Consider the following 18543-nt stretch of genomic DNA (forward strand, 5'->3'; position numbering starts at 1 on the left):
TAGCATGTAAAGTGTTAGAAGTAATTCAAAATACTTACAGGAGGGCCTGGGGGTCCAGGAAGTCCACTGTCTCCCTTCTGACCACCAGGTCCCTGTGGAGAGAAAGTTATTAGCATATATGAATATATGTTGAAATACAATAGGATGAGAAAAGAAAAATGAGGGAACAAGGGGAAAATCTAGGGAGGTAAAATACTCACCGAAGAACCTTTGGATCCCTTTGGACCTTGCGGACCCTATTAAAAAAAGCACATTCCTTGTATTAATATGTATATATGTCATTAGAATAATATTGACATATTTAGAGCTTGCAAGCTCCTGCCAAGACCATTGAGTGTATCTGCTTACCGGTAGGCCTGGTGGACCAGGGGGACCAATGGGGCCAGCAGGGCCAGTAATTCCCTAAGAAAAGAATATTAGAATTAGAGAGTACCCAGGGAAGTACTTCATTTTTACTTTTGTCACAGGACAAAATATACAGAGCCAAATCAGAACACCAGTAAAGAGCCTTAAATTGATGGTCTCTCCTTTTCCCTGTTAATCTGTAGAAGTTTGCCATTTAATAAATTCTAGATTTTCCTTTCTCTAGCCCATTTTTCACCAAGTTAAACAAAAACATGCTCCTTAAAATCCCACTTAGGTCGTGCAATTCTAATTAAGTCTCTCTAAACAACTTCTTCCTCTGAAGACAAAAATGATCTGCTTATATAGAACAGCAATGGAAATTTTGAAAAGAGGGAAAGAACATTTTACTAACACCATCACCCTTGGCTCCAGCAGTTCCTTGCATCCCTGGGAGACCGCGGTCACCTTTTTCACCTTGCTCTCCGGGAGGACCAATGAGACCAATCAAACCAGGATGCCCCTTTAAAAAGAAAACAGAAAAGATATTTATAATAGCTCTATTATGTCACTGACATGTTGTATTACTGTTATTATTGTCATGGTTGTGATAGGTCTTTGATGATTGTCTAATTGATATATTACTATAGCTCAGACTGTAAACGGACCAAGGCAACATTTACCATGGTGTCTGCTCTGAACAACAGATTAGGAATAAAACAAATGGAATAAAGATTCACAGAGGAAAATTTACCCAAAGGAGCCTAGTGACCAGACACTTCATCGAAAGGAAGTTAGATTATTTGGAAACTTATCAAGACATATTTATCCCCTAAAATGTCTACATGGTGATTTGAGCCCTAGCAGAGCATAACCTAAACTCAGAAATCAAGAACTAAAAGCCTACAGTTATCAAGAAAAAAAAATCATAATGGATGTTCCTCTTCCTTTGAAATTCATTCTTTCCTCCAATTCATGCCTTTTTAAGGTAGGGCATTTCCCCACAAATAGGGAAATTGTACGAGATTTAATTTTCTCTAAATTGATTTTGAGCCATTTATCATATAGAATAGAATGCAAAATCATCTATTTCTCTCTTTGGTTTTTTTTTTTTATGAGTTTTCAGATTTTATTGATTCAAAATACCAAAACTCATATTTTGGGCCAATCTGTTTATTTTATTCAGAGTTGCTTTTGTGAAGGCATATAAAGGCCTTCCATATGATTTTTAGATGCTTAAAAAGCAACTGGGTGGATATCAAATTTCCCATCCTCCTAGTCTGTCACTGATGCATACTTTACCAAACGCCTCCTTTCTGGATAATCTGGAAGCATGAGGTTTGGCTGGCAGTCCACTGTTGAGGTGGCAGAGGGAACAGTTTTCAATCAATCAATTATACTTATTGAATTATTACTGTGTGCAGAGCACTGTACTAAGAACTGGGGAGAGTACAATATAATAGTTGATAGACATGTTCCTTGCCCACAGTGACCTTACAGTTTTAAAGTGTGCACTAAGGCAGCTTCACTTACATACCTTTTTTACATTGCAAGTATGCATGTAAATGATTTTTATTCCAAAATTAATATTTGTCATTATGTTTCTATATATACGTATATATATATATGTACACATATATTTACCTTTTCACCCTTGAAACCAGGATCACCTTTTAGGCCAGGTAAGCCAGGAGGCCCCTAAACAAGCATGGACAAAATAACAAACAAAGAATCAAAGAAACAGAAAACATTAGCAGGTGTGGAAGGAAGAACTATGTATATAATACTTCAGTGAATTTGTCAGATCTTGGAAAAATAATGGCAGAGTAAATATATTCAATTGCAGGAGCACAAACTGCTCTGTATCTAAGGCTCTTTGGAGCCTTATGAATGCTCAAAACACCATGATTTCATTTCCATATCAGAAATATTCTGATGAAAGGACTAATCAAAAATCAGCCAGGATTTGAGGGATGGGAATAGTAAAAGGAAATAATAAATTTATTATCACTGGGGCAACTTTAAATGGGAGAGGTATTTAATAGATTTTTCTTTCCTTCTTTCTTCTCGGATGTCTCTCTAAAGATTCTAGAATTACATGAAGTCAGGTCTCACAGAAGGGATTTTTAAAATGGTGTTTGTTAAGGGCTAACTATCATCAATCGTATTTATGAGCGCTTACTGTGTGCAGAGCACTGTACTAAGCGCTTGGGAAGTACAAGTTTGCAACATATACCTATGTATCAAACACAATTCTATGCAGGGAGATACAAAACACACATGTTAGACAGATACAGTCCCTCTCCCACATGGCGATCACAGCCTAAATAGGAATGAAAACAAGTATTTAACCCCATTTTACAGTTGAGAAAACTGGGGCACAGGGAAGTTAAGGCATTTGTCCAAGATCACACAGCAGGCAAGTGGCAGAGCTGATTCCCAGACCCATGCTCTTTCCAATAGGCCACACTGCTTCCCAGTGTTATCATCACTGGCTGTACTCTCATTCATCATACTCTCCCCATTGTAGAATGAACTTGTATCTAACAAGAAAAATCTGGATAAGAAATCTTGTAAAAAATCATATCTAAAATAAAATACCTCTATTCAGGAACACTGGAGAAGCTGGGGGGTTTTCAGACTGTCTGTCTTACAACCCACATGCTGAAATGGGGGAGTCAGAATGAGAGAAACCACCACTCCAGTGAGTAATTTCCTAGACAATCTTGAGCCTGCCACTTATCAACAATAGCGTTTACTGAGCACCTACTGTGTGCAGAGGATTGTACTAAACATTAGGGGGAATCCAATGGAGTTAATAGAAATGATTCTGGCCCTGAAGTGGCCTATCGCCTAATGGGGTATAAAGACTCTAAAGGAAATTACAGATAAAGGAGCAAAGTGGGTTATGCATTTAAGAAATACGGTAATTTAAGATGTATGCATAAATACCATCCTTTTAGCCACTTCAGGACTGTCAATAAATCAGTGGCATACATTGAGCACTTACTCTGTGCAGATCACTGCACTTACAGATTGGGAGAATACCATAAAATCAAGTATCTATACATGTTCCCTGCCTTCAACGAATTTGCAGTCTATAGGGGGAGGCAGTCATTACAATTGCCATTAGTACTGCAGGGCTGAGTGTGGAATGAATATCAAGTGCAGATCTAAGTGCATAGGTGATGGAAGAGCGAATGGGGAAAAAGAAACTTAACCAGGGAAGGCCTCTTGGAAGAGATGCGATTTAATATGGCTTTGAAGGTAGGGTGAATGGTGATCTGCTGTATATGGAAGAGGAAAAAGGGAGATCTGTTGAATATGGTGGGTCAGAGGGAGAATGTGGGCAAGGGATCGCTGTGAGATAGGCAAGAGCAATGTGTAGTGAGTAAATTGGCATTAGAGGAGTGAGGTGAGCAGACTCAGTTGCAGTAGGAGACAAGCGAGGTAAAGTAGGTAGGATGAGCTGATTAAGGAGTTTCTGTTTGATTCATAGGTAGATGGGCAAGCACTGGAAGTTGCTGAAGAGTGGGGAGATGTGGACTGAATGTCCAGGCAGCAGAATAAAATGTAGACTAGAGTTCAGAGAGACAGGAGGCAGGGTGTATATTTATGAAATAGCCTTATCATTAAATAATATGATATTATCAATAATGTGATTGGTTACATATTGTAAAGGACCTTGCTCTTTGACAGTAGCATTCAGTGGTATAGATGGGTCATGTATTTCATACATTTGTGAACTATATATATTTCATCACTTCAACATATCAACTTTAATATGTTAACTTTAAAACATTATATCATAGATGTAATACATAACTTGTACTTCCCAAGAGCTTAATACAGTGCTCTGCACACAATAAGCACTCAATAAATATGATTGAATGAATGAATACTTGATGAAAGAATCACTGGGTACATCTTTTATGTCAATACCTTTTTAAATTTTTTGCACTTTTAATACAAAAAAATACTATCACAAATGAGCCTAGTGCCTTTTTTTATTATTCAGGTCATGTTTGGAAAACCTTAAATGTTTTAGGTACAGATTAACTCAGTGGAGTCAATGATATCACTGACAGGAACAGATTAACCTAATGGAGTCTACTCTTGTTATCACTGTTGCTTCTTTAAGTCAAATTCTGATGAATATGACAAAGCTGTTGGTAGAATGAACATATATTTTTAAGAGACATCCTTGATCAGGAAAAATCACATCTTTTAATCTAATGATCATAATGAAGGGCATAAGATATGGTAAATTTATATCTACACACACAGATCCACAGAAGCAAGCTATTTTAAAACAGCTTTGCAGTGTATTCTGTTTGTGGTCTCAAGGGATTTTTTTTCTTGTTTAGTTTGTATTTACTCAGTTGCCTTAGTGAATCAAACTCTTTGGTATGCTTATCTGATCACTTTCTACCTCAAATTGGGAAAATAGCATTACTTGGGACAGTAGACCTAATATATTCAAAAGAAGTTCAGTGAATAAGGCTTCTCTGTGGGGTGTAGCATTTCCATTTTCATTTTAGTTTTCAGTATAATTTTGCCATTTTTAGCAGGTCCTTTAGGGCAATGTCCTATATACACTTTAATTATTGTCCAATAAGAACTTTAATGATAAGAACCACTGGAATTATTATACCTCTTCCTATAGGCATCATAAAGCAGTCTCTAGATATCATAAGCTAGCCTAGTTGTTTTGAGGATCCAAATTCAAGATGCCATCATGACTTTCCATTTTCAGCAATTGGACTATTGTTTCACTGGAAAATAAGGGATGTATTCTAAACATTTCCTATTAGAATCTTTAGGTTCACAAATATATTCATAGAGTAAAAGCATTTTTTATTTTGCCAATCATATGCCTTGGATGAGTCCCTGATATGCCAAAATAAAAATAGAAGGAAACCATCAAATCCATTTTCAAATAGTCCCAGGATAGGATTTTAACTCTTGATTCAAAGATGAAATACTAGGTAGGTTACTAAAGCCTCATGTTAACAGCTAATTAACTCTAGCTCAAGCAAAAAACATTTAGGAAAATGGAACCAGGAATATATAGAGAAGCAGCGCGGCTCAGTGGAAAGAGCACAGGCTTTGGAGTCAGAGGTCATGGGTTCGAGTCCCGGCTCTGCCACATGTCTGCTGTGTGACTTTGGGCAAGTCACTTAACTTCTCAGAGCCTCAGTTACCTCATCTGTAAAATGGGGATGATGACTGTAAGCCCCCCGGGGACAACCTGATCACCTTGTATCCCCCACCCCAGCGCTTAGAACAGTGCTTTGCACATAGTAAGCGCTTAACAAATGCCATCATTATATTTATTATTATTATTATATTGGTGTTAACGTGAAAATATTTTATTTAATCTTCATGGTTGAATTCACTGAAAAAAGATAATTGTTCTTCAATGTTCCTCTGTGATATCAGAGTCCTAGTGAGCTCCAAAATCATTTTTCTTGAGAAAGCAAAAACAAAAAACAAACCACATAACTTGATTTTAATACTTAGATGATATGCCAAATAAATTTCAGGGAATTGGCATGGATGTACCAGCGAAAAGATCAAATTACTCCCACCTTCAATCCAGAACACTCACCTCAAAGACTTGTGTTCGCCATGTAAAATATATGTTAATATGTGCCTATCATGTTGTGCTAGTAGTAGTCATTCATTCATTCTTTCATTACACTGTCTCATACTGGGAAGTAGATAAAGGACAACAGAAATCATCCAGAAGAGATACATTCCCTGCTCATGAGAGACTTAATTTTAGCAGGAAAATACATACACAGAAGGTGTCATCATAATATGTAAGTGAATGTGCCACTATATGAACATATAGATAAGGGCTGAGGCTTATTTTACATAATTATTTATTTATCCTAGAGATGGCTGGTAGGTTGATGTGACTTGGGGGGGATGGAAAGGATATGTGGGAAAGGTTAGTTGGATGTGGTTGAAGTCAGTTTCTATATCTATTCACAGTGACTTTGGTGTTCAAATCTTAATGTTTTTCTTTATTTATGAAAGTGTATTTGCCTATTTTCTACCATTAAATTCTAAATATATTAAGGATATATTCAGTACCATGATGATCTGCATATGTGGATGTTCAGCAAAGAATGGTGATGAACTTGGGAGAAAAAAAACAGTTGGGAAAATTTGACACAAATGTTGCTGAAATGTATCTGATGAGAATGTTCTGTACATTACTTCAAAATCTATACAGTCTGACCTATATAACAATTCCAGCATCATCCAGAACAATGAGCTTTGAAAGTGAGAATTACCAGGGAGCCAATTTAAATAAAGATGATTAAAAGACAAGAATGCACAGAATTCACACTCTATAAGAATGGCCAGCAAGGTCTGTTGTTTCCCTGCATTTTGTTCCGCAGAACTCTTCCCTTAAAACTATTTGAATATTTGATAAATTGATATGGCCTAAGAGGAACAAAATCTACTTATGTATCATACAAATGACTTTTTTTGATGGGCCTCTTCAAATCATGTCAACATAAATTATAAAGTGTACTTGAAAAAAAGCAACGATTGCTCATTTTCTTAAATTTTTAACATGTACAGAATGTACTTTATTGTTGAATTGACTCGTAGCCCATTACTACTATGTTCCTGTTAAGAATAGACACCTGGATAAATATATATAAATGGCAGTAATAGGTGACTCTGAAGTGGCACAGATTCATGAATGCCATAATACTTCATGTACAAAATGTTATTTAGTGTCTAGTTTTTCAATTTGCACTTGAGGAAATCATCTGAAGCCCAGGTGGATAATAATTCAAGAACAGAAACAGAAAACATAAATGGGATGATGCATTTCTTTAAGCATCTAGAATATAAAATCCAACATTTTCCCCAATAGTATTGTACTCTACAGCACATTTGCTTGGCATTCAACTCACAGCTACTAATCACTGAGGTGAAAGCAACATGACCACTTCAGTCCCTGAACTTTATTTAAGTTATGGAAGGTTTAATTTATGGCAAAGTAAGGTGTGTAAGGTAGATTAATCAGCAATCAGAGATGCGTACCTAAACTTTCCTGCTAGAAGTTGTTATAGCTCAGAAATAAAGCACATTTTCCATACTGAATAGCAATTCAATCCTATCCAACATTGAGTTCTTCATTTTTAAAATGTCTTTTAGCTATTTTCCTTTACAAATAAGTGAGGGTGTAAATCATTCCTAGGTCCTGAAGCCTTGTTGCACTAAAACTAGGGTATCTGGAGGAACAGAAGAACACAGATTTTGTGTTCTATTCCATTTTTCTGGAATGTGCTTTTTCATGGAAAGGTGATTGGATTCTATACCTAGTATTTTACTTGTACTCTGATAGTCAAAATCTACCCTCACTAATAACAAAATCCATGTAATTATTTAGCTCTTTTCATTTTTATGTGACATTTTAATGAAAGTTTTCCTACCGCTATCAGTCATGATCAACCAATCGCTGTGTGAATTACACTATACCCTCAGTGCAGAAGGGCCATCTCTATCTGGGGAAAAGATTAACCTCATCAAGGGTGGCCACCATCCAAGTTATCCTGCTTCTCCTCTGTATCTTTGGGACACTACAGCGTCCAGGAATCAGGCAACTGAAAGATTTTTGAGGAGGGCTGGCCATTCATTACGATTGAATGAATGAATGAACATGCTTGAAGGAGTCTATAAAATTACATCACTGGGAAGGAAACTCAAGAGATCATTCAACTAAACTTCCAGTACTTTGTTCTTTGGTAGGAACTCCCCCAGGCATGTACTTTGCTCCCTCTTTCTGCTCTTCACCTCACCTGAAGCATAATGATAATTGTGGTATTTGTTAAGTGCTTACTATGTGCCAAGCACTGAACTAAGCTCTGGGATAGATACTAGATAATCAGCTCAACATGGGGCTCAGAGTCTAAGTAGGAGGGAGAACAGGTACTGAATCCCCACTGAATATGAATTCTCTTGGCGGTTGACTGTGTTGGTGGAAGTACTAACTAGATTGATATGGATTGAGCTAGTTAAACTGCAATCAAAGCTCCTCATTTCAAAATATATTTCCAAAACTTTGTATACTATTTAGGGGGTGGGGAATCCATACCCATTTTCTCTAAGAATGGCAAGATAATAGTAGTCATAATAACTGTTTTTTTTTGTGTTCAAGAGGTAAAATGGCTTTATAAGTACCAGACAAATAGAGTATTACAGGATTTGAGGAGGTAAACCCAAGTCCAAATGCACTAAATCCAGATACGTATTTGCCTTTCCATTCTTATTTTCCTACTCTTAAAAAAAATATATGCCACTGTCTCAATTTATGGGATTGATTGGCCAGCACTATTTACATCCAAAAGTGTTTATCTGGATGCTGGATCAGGTTGGCTTTGGCAGAACCACATGTGTTTTGAGTTGGTCCACACCATTCGTACTAGAATAGATAAAACAAATCTACTCCTTTTAATGTATGCCCCTACTTTTTAGCACAAATTTATCTTACGTGGCCTCAGCCAAGTCATGCAATGCCGGAGAACTACCAAATCTAACAGTTAACACGCCAAATTCTATGAGAGAATTCATGAGTCCTTCCTTTTAAGAAAAGAGCAGAGAGAATGAAACTCACCAAGGGGCCTGGGGGCCCATCTTGGCCTGCAGCTCCCGGTAAGCCTTGTTCGCCCTACAGGAGAAAACAGAAATGGTACACATCTTTGAATCAGGTGATGAAAGGTGGAAGGTGGGGTTGAAATACCAGTCAGCGTCAAATCTACTCACCACAGGGCCGGGGATACCACGTAAGCCTTCTGGACCTGGCTTTCCTGCAGGTCCCTGAGGACCAACGGGACCAGTTTTCCCAGGAGCGCCTTCTGAGCCTGCTTCGCCCTGTCAGGATGAATTGATATTGGAATTAGGAACCATAGGTATCGTGGTAAAGTAGGAAAAAAATGACACTGTCATCCACAGGGATAGATATAGAAGGTCTTAACAGAGAAGTTTTTGCTTTGTGTTTTGAGAAGCAGTGTGGCTCAGTGGAAAGAATACGGGCTCGGGAGTCAGAGGTCATAGGTTCTAATCCCAGTACCTCCACTTGTCTGCTGTGTGACTTTGGGGAAGTCACAACTTCTCTGGACCTCAGTTACCTCATCTGTAAAATGGGGATTAGGACTGTGAGCCCCACGTGGGACAACCTAATCACCTTGTATTACCCCAGTACTTAGAACAGTGCTTCGCACATAGTAAGTGTTTAAAAAATACCATTATTATTACTATTATAATTATTATTTACCTTAGCACCTTTTTCACCCTGTCTCCCCTCTGGACCAGCAGCTCCTGGAGGGCCCTGCGGAAATTGCAAATTAAAGAGTTTTTGCCCAAGGAGAGATAAATATTTACTATTAGGAAATGCATCACCAGTGTAAGAAATGTAAACATAGATTTCTTAAAAGTGCATAGCATTAATGAAAAAAGAGGGGTTTTAATATACTTAAATATTCAATAATCACTCCATATAAAACTTTGTAAGGGTATGAAAGACAAACAAAATAGAACTGACCCATAAAATATAGAAGATATATTTCCATTAGATATCATCAAAATTTCAATGAAAATCTTCACAAAAATAAAGGAAAAGTGATAGATGTTCACACAGCTAAATTGATTTTTATCTTCAAAAGACTCATTATCGTAAGCAAAGTCTGTCCTCCTACCAGGAGGAGACTATGACTATTCCTTCACTGAAGACAAGCTACAACTTAGAACTTCCCAGTTCTCTACAGGTCAAGAGAATGGCAACTATTCTAATACTCTGTTAAGAAAACATGCCTAACAGCTCCGTTGTATTCTCTCTCCCAAGCACTTAGCACAGTGCTCTGCACAAAGTAGGCTCTCAATAATTAGGATTGATGGATGGATTTGAAGAGATTTACGGGTTCTGGAGTGACTTCACCAACAATTTGGCATCATTTAAAAACAACATTCCATGCCATAACCTGTTACATGCCGGTAGCATTTTCATTATCTAGCAGTCCAAATAGCATCCACAATCCAACAAACACAGAAGAGATCATTACCTTTTATCTTTGAACACACCCCTTTCCAGATGACATCTTTTTTGCCCCCTGAATTGCCAAATTTTTTTTGTTCTCATCTCTTTAAGCTTTGATGGGGTAGTCTGAGTACAACAGGTTGAAGAAAACACTCACTGTAATACTCACCCTTTGTACGCAGCACGCTTGCTTGCCAGTCAAACAACTAATCAATCAATAATCTTATTTATTGAGCACTTGCCATATGAAGTGCACTCTACTAAGCACTTGGAAGAATACAGTATTATAGAATTGGTAGACACATTCCCTACCCACAAGGCTGATTTTTTAAACACATTGTTTAGCATGCTGCATTTTGACAGATTTGTTTTGTCAAACGCTCCATTATCCTCTACCTATGTTCTAGCCAAATCTTTCAATATGAACCATTATATACAGTAAGCCAATATATAGAACTAAGTGTTTTTTAAATGCAGTTCCATCTTCCTGCTAATTGTTCATTTTTAGTCACAGACCATAGAACAATCTTTCATCTTTGAGAGTGCCAATCATTTCAAACCTTATATCTGTTGCCTGTTCCCTTTTTTTAGTTTTAGATTGTGAGCCCCACGAGAACTGGACAATGTGTATTCTTTCCCAGTTCTTAGTACAGTGCTTAACACAAAAAGAGTCTAATAAGTGCTACTGCTCTTCTGGTTCTATCCTAAAAGAGTTAAATCAAACTGTAGCAGGTGGAGATGCAAAGAAGTGCTGGGTACAGTAGCACTTACTGGAGAAATATGTTCCCTAAATAATCTAAGGATGCAGCTGCAGCATCAATTAGCAGTGTTAAAAACACTGTGATCGCTAAATTACAAATACAATGAAACATGATTGCTAAACAAGGAGAGTGTATTCATTATCAAATATAGCCAACAGCACACCAAGCACACAAAGCTAAATGAATGACTCTTTTTAACAGGCTCTACTTGCTCGCAGGGCACAGATGGTGTTTCTGTTCAGGAAGACTGCTAATTGTGATTTATCTTATCCTTCTACACTTCAGTTAGAGTAGTGTTGGCTAAATTTTAACTGACAACCTAACAATAACCTTAAATCAATGAAATTTTCTTATTAAAAGACAATTTTTATATACTTTGCTTGAATAGATGTTTAGTCAGTTATACTCCATTCAATAGCAAGACAGTGGGGACGTCTGGTATTTTGTAATATTTGCATAATATTTTCATGTCTTTTCAATTATTTGATAGCTTGTATTTACTCCTCTCAGTCATATAACTTGGCAAACACACATTTTAATGAAGCCTCACATAATAATAATAATAATAATAATGATGGCATTTGTTAAGTGCTTACTATGTGCAAAGCACTGTTCTAAGCACTGGGGGGGGATACAAGGTGATCACGTTGTCCCGCGTGGGGCTCACAGTCATCATCCCCGTTTTACAGATGAGGTAACTGAGGTTCCGAGAAGTTAAGTGACTTGCCCAAGGTCACACAGCAGACATGTGGTGGAGCCAGAATTCGAACCCATGACCTCTGACTCCAAAGCCCGTGCTCTTCCCACTAAGCCACGCTGCTTCTCGTTACTTATACTCCCTCCATCACCATCCAAGAAATGTATTGACATAAGAATATAAATATGCTATATGTGCCTAATCAAGGGGAAGAAAATAATGTGATTTCACTTGCAAAAACAATGAGAGCTTGGTGAGGCAGCATGTAATAAGAAAGTCTTCAAAATCCTGAATATACATATTTTAAAATACCATTGATTATTTCAAGTGACATGCAAACTGACATAGCATCTAGGCATCTTCTTTAGCTGTTTTAAAATGTGAGCTCATGATCCTAGATGCTATTCCAATCAATAATAATAATAATAATAATAATAATAATAATAATAATAATAATAATAATAGTATTTGTTAAGCGCTTACTATGTGCCAAGCCCTGTTCTAAGCTCTGGGGGAGATACAAGGTCATCAGGTTGTCCCATGTGGAGTTCACAGTCTTCATCCCCATTTTACAGATGAGGGAATTGAGGCTCAGAGAAGTTAAGTGACTTGCTCAAGGTCACACAGCAGACATGTGGCAGATCTGGGATTCGAACCCCCGATTTCTGACTCCCAAGACCGGGCTCTTTCAACTGAGCCATGCTGCTTCACGTAAATTGCCCAACTTGAGGTTAGTAGAGTTTAAATTGATTTCCCCCGGGCTAAACACAAATCAAATCCAGGGCATTGATTAAAGGTAAAGAATTAATGTGTCCTTATCTATGATCTGACAAGTAAGGCTGCCCCTCCTACAAGCAAATAGCTATGTTGGGGAAGTACAGTACCTACTGATGGAGAGTTTTACGGAGTCATGCCTCATATTTTCATTATGTTGCCTATTTTCTCCTAATGTTTTAAAAATTTCAAGCCACAGAGAGAAGTCTGACGCTCTCTGCTGCATAGAGGCTTAGTCCTGTATGTATATAAGACAGAACCACCAGCAAATATCCCAAACTGCTAACAGCTGAAATATTCAGGTTGAGAAAAGTGGGACAATATGTGAGTCTTGGATCGTCTTGAAATAGGAACTGAAATATGTATTTACCTTTTCAAGAATGGAAGATACTTCACATGTAAAGTTCTTTATTTTTTTTCCCCCAAATAAGCTGCATAAAATAATCCTGCTTTCACTGAGCCTTGTGGAATTTAAGTGACCCTTCTTGACTTCATTTGTAAGAACTAATGTTGTATTTAGAATAAAATTATTCTAATTGTCTTTTGAATGAATTAATAGTACCAATTATTGTCTCCACCACTTATCTTTCCTTTTGCACTATGCCTGACGCTGTTTAAAATTCCTTTTGAATATGTGACTAAGTTGAAAAATGCCTCAAAACAATTTATTCATCTGCTAAGTTCTTTTCAATAAGAGAACATGAAACTAGCTCTTGGCTTCAAACAGCTGTGATGATAACCTCAGTATTAAAATTCCATGGATTATTGACACAAGTTGTAGAATCTTCCAGTGCCTTTAGGAAATACATATTTAATTTCAAAGTATTACAAAGCAGTGATAGAATATACATGTTCTACAAAGCGCAACTTCATTTTCTTTTGACATTTAAAAGTACCTATATTCTAGTACTGTCACCCACGGTTTTCCAATCAATATTCTATTAGCAAAGATTCACTCAAGAGAGTGAGGCTTATTTTATGACTCACCCAAGAGAAAACTATCACTGAAAAACACATTTTTCTAAAAAAAGTTTATTTCTAATCTCTAATTTTAAAGCCACAATTTGACAAGCTACATCTTCATTACCATTCAAAGATAGTAAATGTACTGGGAAATGGAAAAGCTGATTTTGTCAAAAAAGCAGTAGATAGTTAACTAACGCTGGATGCAAAGCAGTCAGTTACAGAAATAAGAAAATTTTGCATTGATCCCCATTTTGCTAATTATCACCAATATTCCAAAAGTGTACAGCCTATACGTTGGAGGTGATGTAATGAGAGGGATAACTCAATCTCCTAAATCATTCAATTAGCAAAAACATGCCACTTGAATGAAAATGAGACTGGGGAGGGAGGAGTGTCTGCATTATGTAGTGCATTTAAAATAAATAATTAACTAGATGCTTATTTAACTTTGGACTCTGCCAGTGTGGGTCAGAACTTCTAGAGCTAAAAATTCAAATTACTTTATTAGTCAAATAGAAATTAGTGACATGAAATAATAATTGATATGAAACATTTCTGACATGCATAGTTAAGATAAGTGCATTTTTTGTCAGAACTGGGATCAAATAAATCCATATCTGTATAGTGCAAATTGTTCACATTTGTACTCTAAGTAATGTGAACAGAAACCAAAAGTACCTCAGGCAGGCAACAGGCAATTCTCTAGTATTCCACTTCTATGATTGAAGCCAATGTAAGATGTACTCCAGTTAAGTTGCTATTAATCTTAATGAAATAATGTTATAAGTAAATGAACAGTAACCTTAAATGAGGGCACTACTAAATCATATTACCAAATAGAGTAAACTTCATTTATTTCTGACCAAACTAGAATGGAACATTTATATTATGTATTTCTACAGAGTTTAATTTGTACAATTCATTTGTCTTGGACTGGTGGATACTTGCAAAAGATTAGGGCATCGGTATTTGGAAGTTGTGTTATCTCACCCAGAAGTACAAAAAAGGCTTGTTCCTGAGCCGTGAAATTTGGGATTATGAAGGTTCAGGAATTTTAGAGAGCTAACAATCAATGGAAATAATTTATATTTGCACTGCTCTTTTCAACTCAAATATACATTGGAAGTAATAAAACATATCAATTGATAATATTAAATTGGCTAAATTGCAGTTTTACTGAGATTGCTAATGCCACGGTAATTATTTACACCTTTCTAAATATGCAATAAACTGGTGATGTAAATAGATTACAGCATTGAATATAGATAAAAACAATTTAGCACCTCAAGTCATCCAGGACTATTAAAGGAACTAATTTAACACATTTTGTTAAATAGCTTTCTGTTTATGTTTAATCATGTCTTTTTTAAAGGGTAAAACCTGCATGCAATTGCTCACTGTGGCAGATCTAACGGCTGATGCTTCTGTAGTAACTCAGTAACTCTAACATCTTTGTAGTTTTGATTGGTTATGTTGGCAAAGGAAAATTGTCACAGTCTTCAAATTCCTTATAGTAATGAGATTGCTTCATAATTCACTGCTCTAAAGTCCCTGTTAATTTTGTTTGTAAAGTGACAAAAATAGATTAAAAAGCAACCCAAGTAATTTGTTTAAACTGTTACCTCAAAATGGGGGATAAATATCTTTAAATTAAATTCTTCACTATAGGCAACTGAAATTTGGCATACTATGTAAGCCTAATAATGCTTAGACAATAAACCTCCCACAAAACGTAATTAAAAGCACTTGAAAGAGCAGTGAATGAGGCAGCTGGTGTGATTTTCCCAACAATTTCTTCATTTTTATGAAGATTGTGATGTAAAGGTATATTAGCTCTCAAGTCTAGCCTCCCACTCTGATTCGATATACATTTTACAACACTGCTTTATTATTTATTCTGCTTGTTACTACCTTCCCCTGTAGTCTTTAAATTCCTTGTGGGCAGGGAATGTTTCTACCATCTCCAATCTATTATTCTTTCCCCAATGCTTAGTTTAATATTCTGCCCACAGTAAGTGCTCAATAAACACTATTGCCAGTGATGAAGGAGGACTGGCAAGTTAGAATCCTTTATATATATATAAAGGACATATATATATACACATATATAGGACTTTATATATACGTATATATGCACACACATCCACACACACACACACACACACATATATATATATATATATACATATATATATATATATATATATATATATGAATTGTAGTGGTGAATATATATGGGAATTATAGGCTTGGGCATTTCCTTTATGTATTGGCAAATTGGTAAACTATATAATGTGGTTTAGATAGGTAATGGTATTTGAGAGCCCACTGAATGCTATGCACTGTAGTATATTGGGCTACATCAAAATTATTTAATGAAAACATATTTTTAGAAGAAATCGCTGTACTGTACATTTTGCAGTGGGTGTTTAAATCTATGTAATTTCAGTGTTTCCAGAATTGGACTACTCAAAAACAGTAAAAACAATCAAGTTTTTGTGTTGTCAATCAATCAATTAACCATATTTATTGAGTACTTGCCCTGTGTTATTTCTATGTAAGCAAATTTGAGGGTAATGTAAACAGGGCAGAATTACTATAATAACTCCCTATTAATCCAGGCATTTATGGGACTATTTAAGGTTCTTGAGGAATCCCAGTAATTCTTTCCATCAGAGTATAGAATTTAAGGAGGTAGCCTATGCAAAGGGGAACCCTGAATACTCATAGATGCCTGAATTTGACACTTCTCCTTTGAGAGAAAGCTACTATACTTGTACTTCCCAAGTGCTTAGTACAGTGCTCTGCACACAGTAAGTGTTCAATAAATATGATTGATTGATTGATTGATTACTACGTGTTGTTCCATGTGAGCCACGCATGCAATCCTCTGCCAGAAAGCTTAAGAACAAATGATCCTTTCCCCTGTCAGCTAAGTTTCACCAGGGACTGGCAATTCATCCTACATGTTGGGAAAGCACTAGCTCATTTTCTGGAGATTTATAGTGAGCCCACCATGGACCTAAAATAGAGTAGGTTTGCCAGGTTTTACCCTGAAAAATGAAGTCAAGTAAGATACTTTCATTTACTACTAAAGAATCATCTGAGGCATGATTCTCTGTTCATCTAAACAGATGGAATTTGGCAAGGATGTGGCTTAAAAAGACCCCCTACTTTGAAATGAGGTATTTACTATACAGTCTGCATCATTATACTGAACGAATTTTCATGAGGAATGCAAATAGTTACATGGCTAGTTGATGACAAAATGAAGAAGCAAATTTGCCAGTGTGTACTTTCCCCAGTAATCCAATGTCAGTAGACAATAGGTGCCTTGTTTCTATTCAGCTGACACAAGGAATTTAGGGTTTCTTCTATGATGTGTGAATGGAAGATTGGCCACCCCCAACACACCAGCTTTGAAGAGTTGATATGATTCCTACCGATTCTTCCCTGCTCTTATCTACTTCTCTCTCTCCACTGCTCTCTCTAAGGTCATTTCCTTGCTGCTCCTTGGATTTAGGGGATTAAAAGCAGAATTAGAACTCAGAAAGAATATATAAACTGTTATAAAATGGAATAAATCACTGTTATAGATGTTTTAAAGCTCATTGTGAGTCTGCATTTGTGAAGGTACTTTGTTTTTCCAGTTTCATTAAATTACTGACATGCCCCAGGGTCCCATGTGCTACAGTTGATATTGGATATTTCAGTTACTGTATGCATAATGTTAGCATGAATTACGTTTCGGCACTATGAGACTCAATCTTTGTAAAAATGTGATTTTAGAAATGTCTAAAAAAATAGCTGCACAGTTTAACGCATAACTGAATTTTATATCTTATCCACTTTATCCAAATATATACTGAAGGCCTTTTGTGCCCCGTATGGAGCTTTGTAGTTCACAATTTAAGAGATCGCTGCTTATTTGAAGTTTAGCATATTGTTTGCTTTTAAAAATTTCCATTGTTTCAGTAGGCAGTGTACTTCCAAGCAAATGAGCAACTATTAATAATAATGATGGCATTTATTAAGTGCTTACTATGTGCAAAGCACTGAAGTTTGAAGGTGCACGGCTGAGATGAAAGAATCTGAATGGTCTCATGTTTACTGACTACCCAGAGACTAATCAAGCATAATTGGTTATCTTCAGGAGAAAGATGATGTCTGTTAACGATGTTTACATATATTGGAATTTCCAATAATTCACTGTCATTTTATGAAGTATATAAACCCTGAACTGTATTCTCCAAGGTAAACACCAAAAGGGATAGTGCCAATGCTTAGAACAGTGCTTTGCACATAGTAAGCGCTTAATAAATGCCATCATTATTATTATTATTATCTGATTTTTTAGGGACAGTAGCATATGGCTTCCACTGAGAATATTTAATTCTTTCAAAAATGTCATAGGAATGAAGTTTCTCAATGTTTACAGACTTGCTTCAAAGGAAGCAAAATACATGGTTCCCAAATTTCAGTTATTAACACTGAGTTTACTTTGGCTATGTTGAATAACAGTAATTATGGTATTTGTTAATTATGGTTTTTGTTAAGCACTTACCGTGTACCAGACACTATACTAAGTGCTGGAGGGTGGATACAAGCAAATTAGGTTGGACAAAGTCCCTGTCCCATGTGGGCTCAGAGTCTCAATCCTCATTTTGTGGATGAGGTGACTGAGGCACAGAGAAGTGAAGTGACTTGCCCAAGGTCACTTAGCAAACAAGTGGCAGGGCCAGGATTAGAATCCATGACCTTCTGACACCCAGGCCCCTGCTCTATCCACTAGCCCCAAATGAACTGATACTTGGAATTGAAATGTTTTCGAACCTCTGCCAATAAAGAGAAAGAATTGTTTCCTGAGACATGACTATTTCCATACTCAAGATTTGGTGGAAAATACAACATATTTCATCTACTATGTCAATGCACCTGGG

The 18543-nt window shown here is 36.5% G+C and overlaps 1 protein-coding gene across 1 annotated transcript in view; it reads right to left on the reverse strand.

Annotated features, from left to right (window-relative positions):
* COL11A1 (collagen type XI alpha 1 chain) overlaps positions 1–18543 on the reverse strand; it is a 287116-nt gene that overhangs the window by 21301 nt on the left and 247272 nt on the right. Inside the window, exons 55-62 of the mRNA XM_038745119.1 lie at positions 9647–9700; positions 9136–9243; positions 8987–9040; positions 1987–2040; positions 758–865; positions 349–402; positions 201–236; positions 39–92 (exon numbers count right to left, since the gene is read on the reverse strand). Coding sequence (XP_038601047.1) covers positions 39–92; positions 201–236; positions 349–402; positions 758–865; positions 1987–2040; positions 8987–9040; positions 9136–9243; positions 9647–9700 — 522 coding nt within the window. The remainder of the gene's footprint in view (positions 1–38; positions 93–200; positions 237–348; positions 403–757; positions 866–1986; positions 2041–8986; positions 9041–9135; positions 9244–9646; positions 9701–18543) is intronic.

This window comes from Tachyglossus aculeatus, chromosome 4, assembly GCF_015852505.1.
Source record: "Tachyglossus aculeatus isolate mTacAcu1 chromosome 4, mTacAcu1.pri, whole genome shotgun sequence".
Classification (NCBI taxonomy): Eukaryota; Metazoa; Chordata; class Mammalia; order Monotremata; family Tachyglossidae; genus Tachyglossus; species Tachyglossus aculeatus.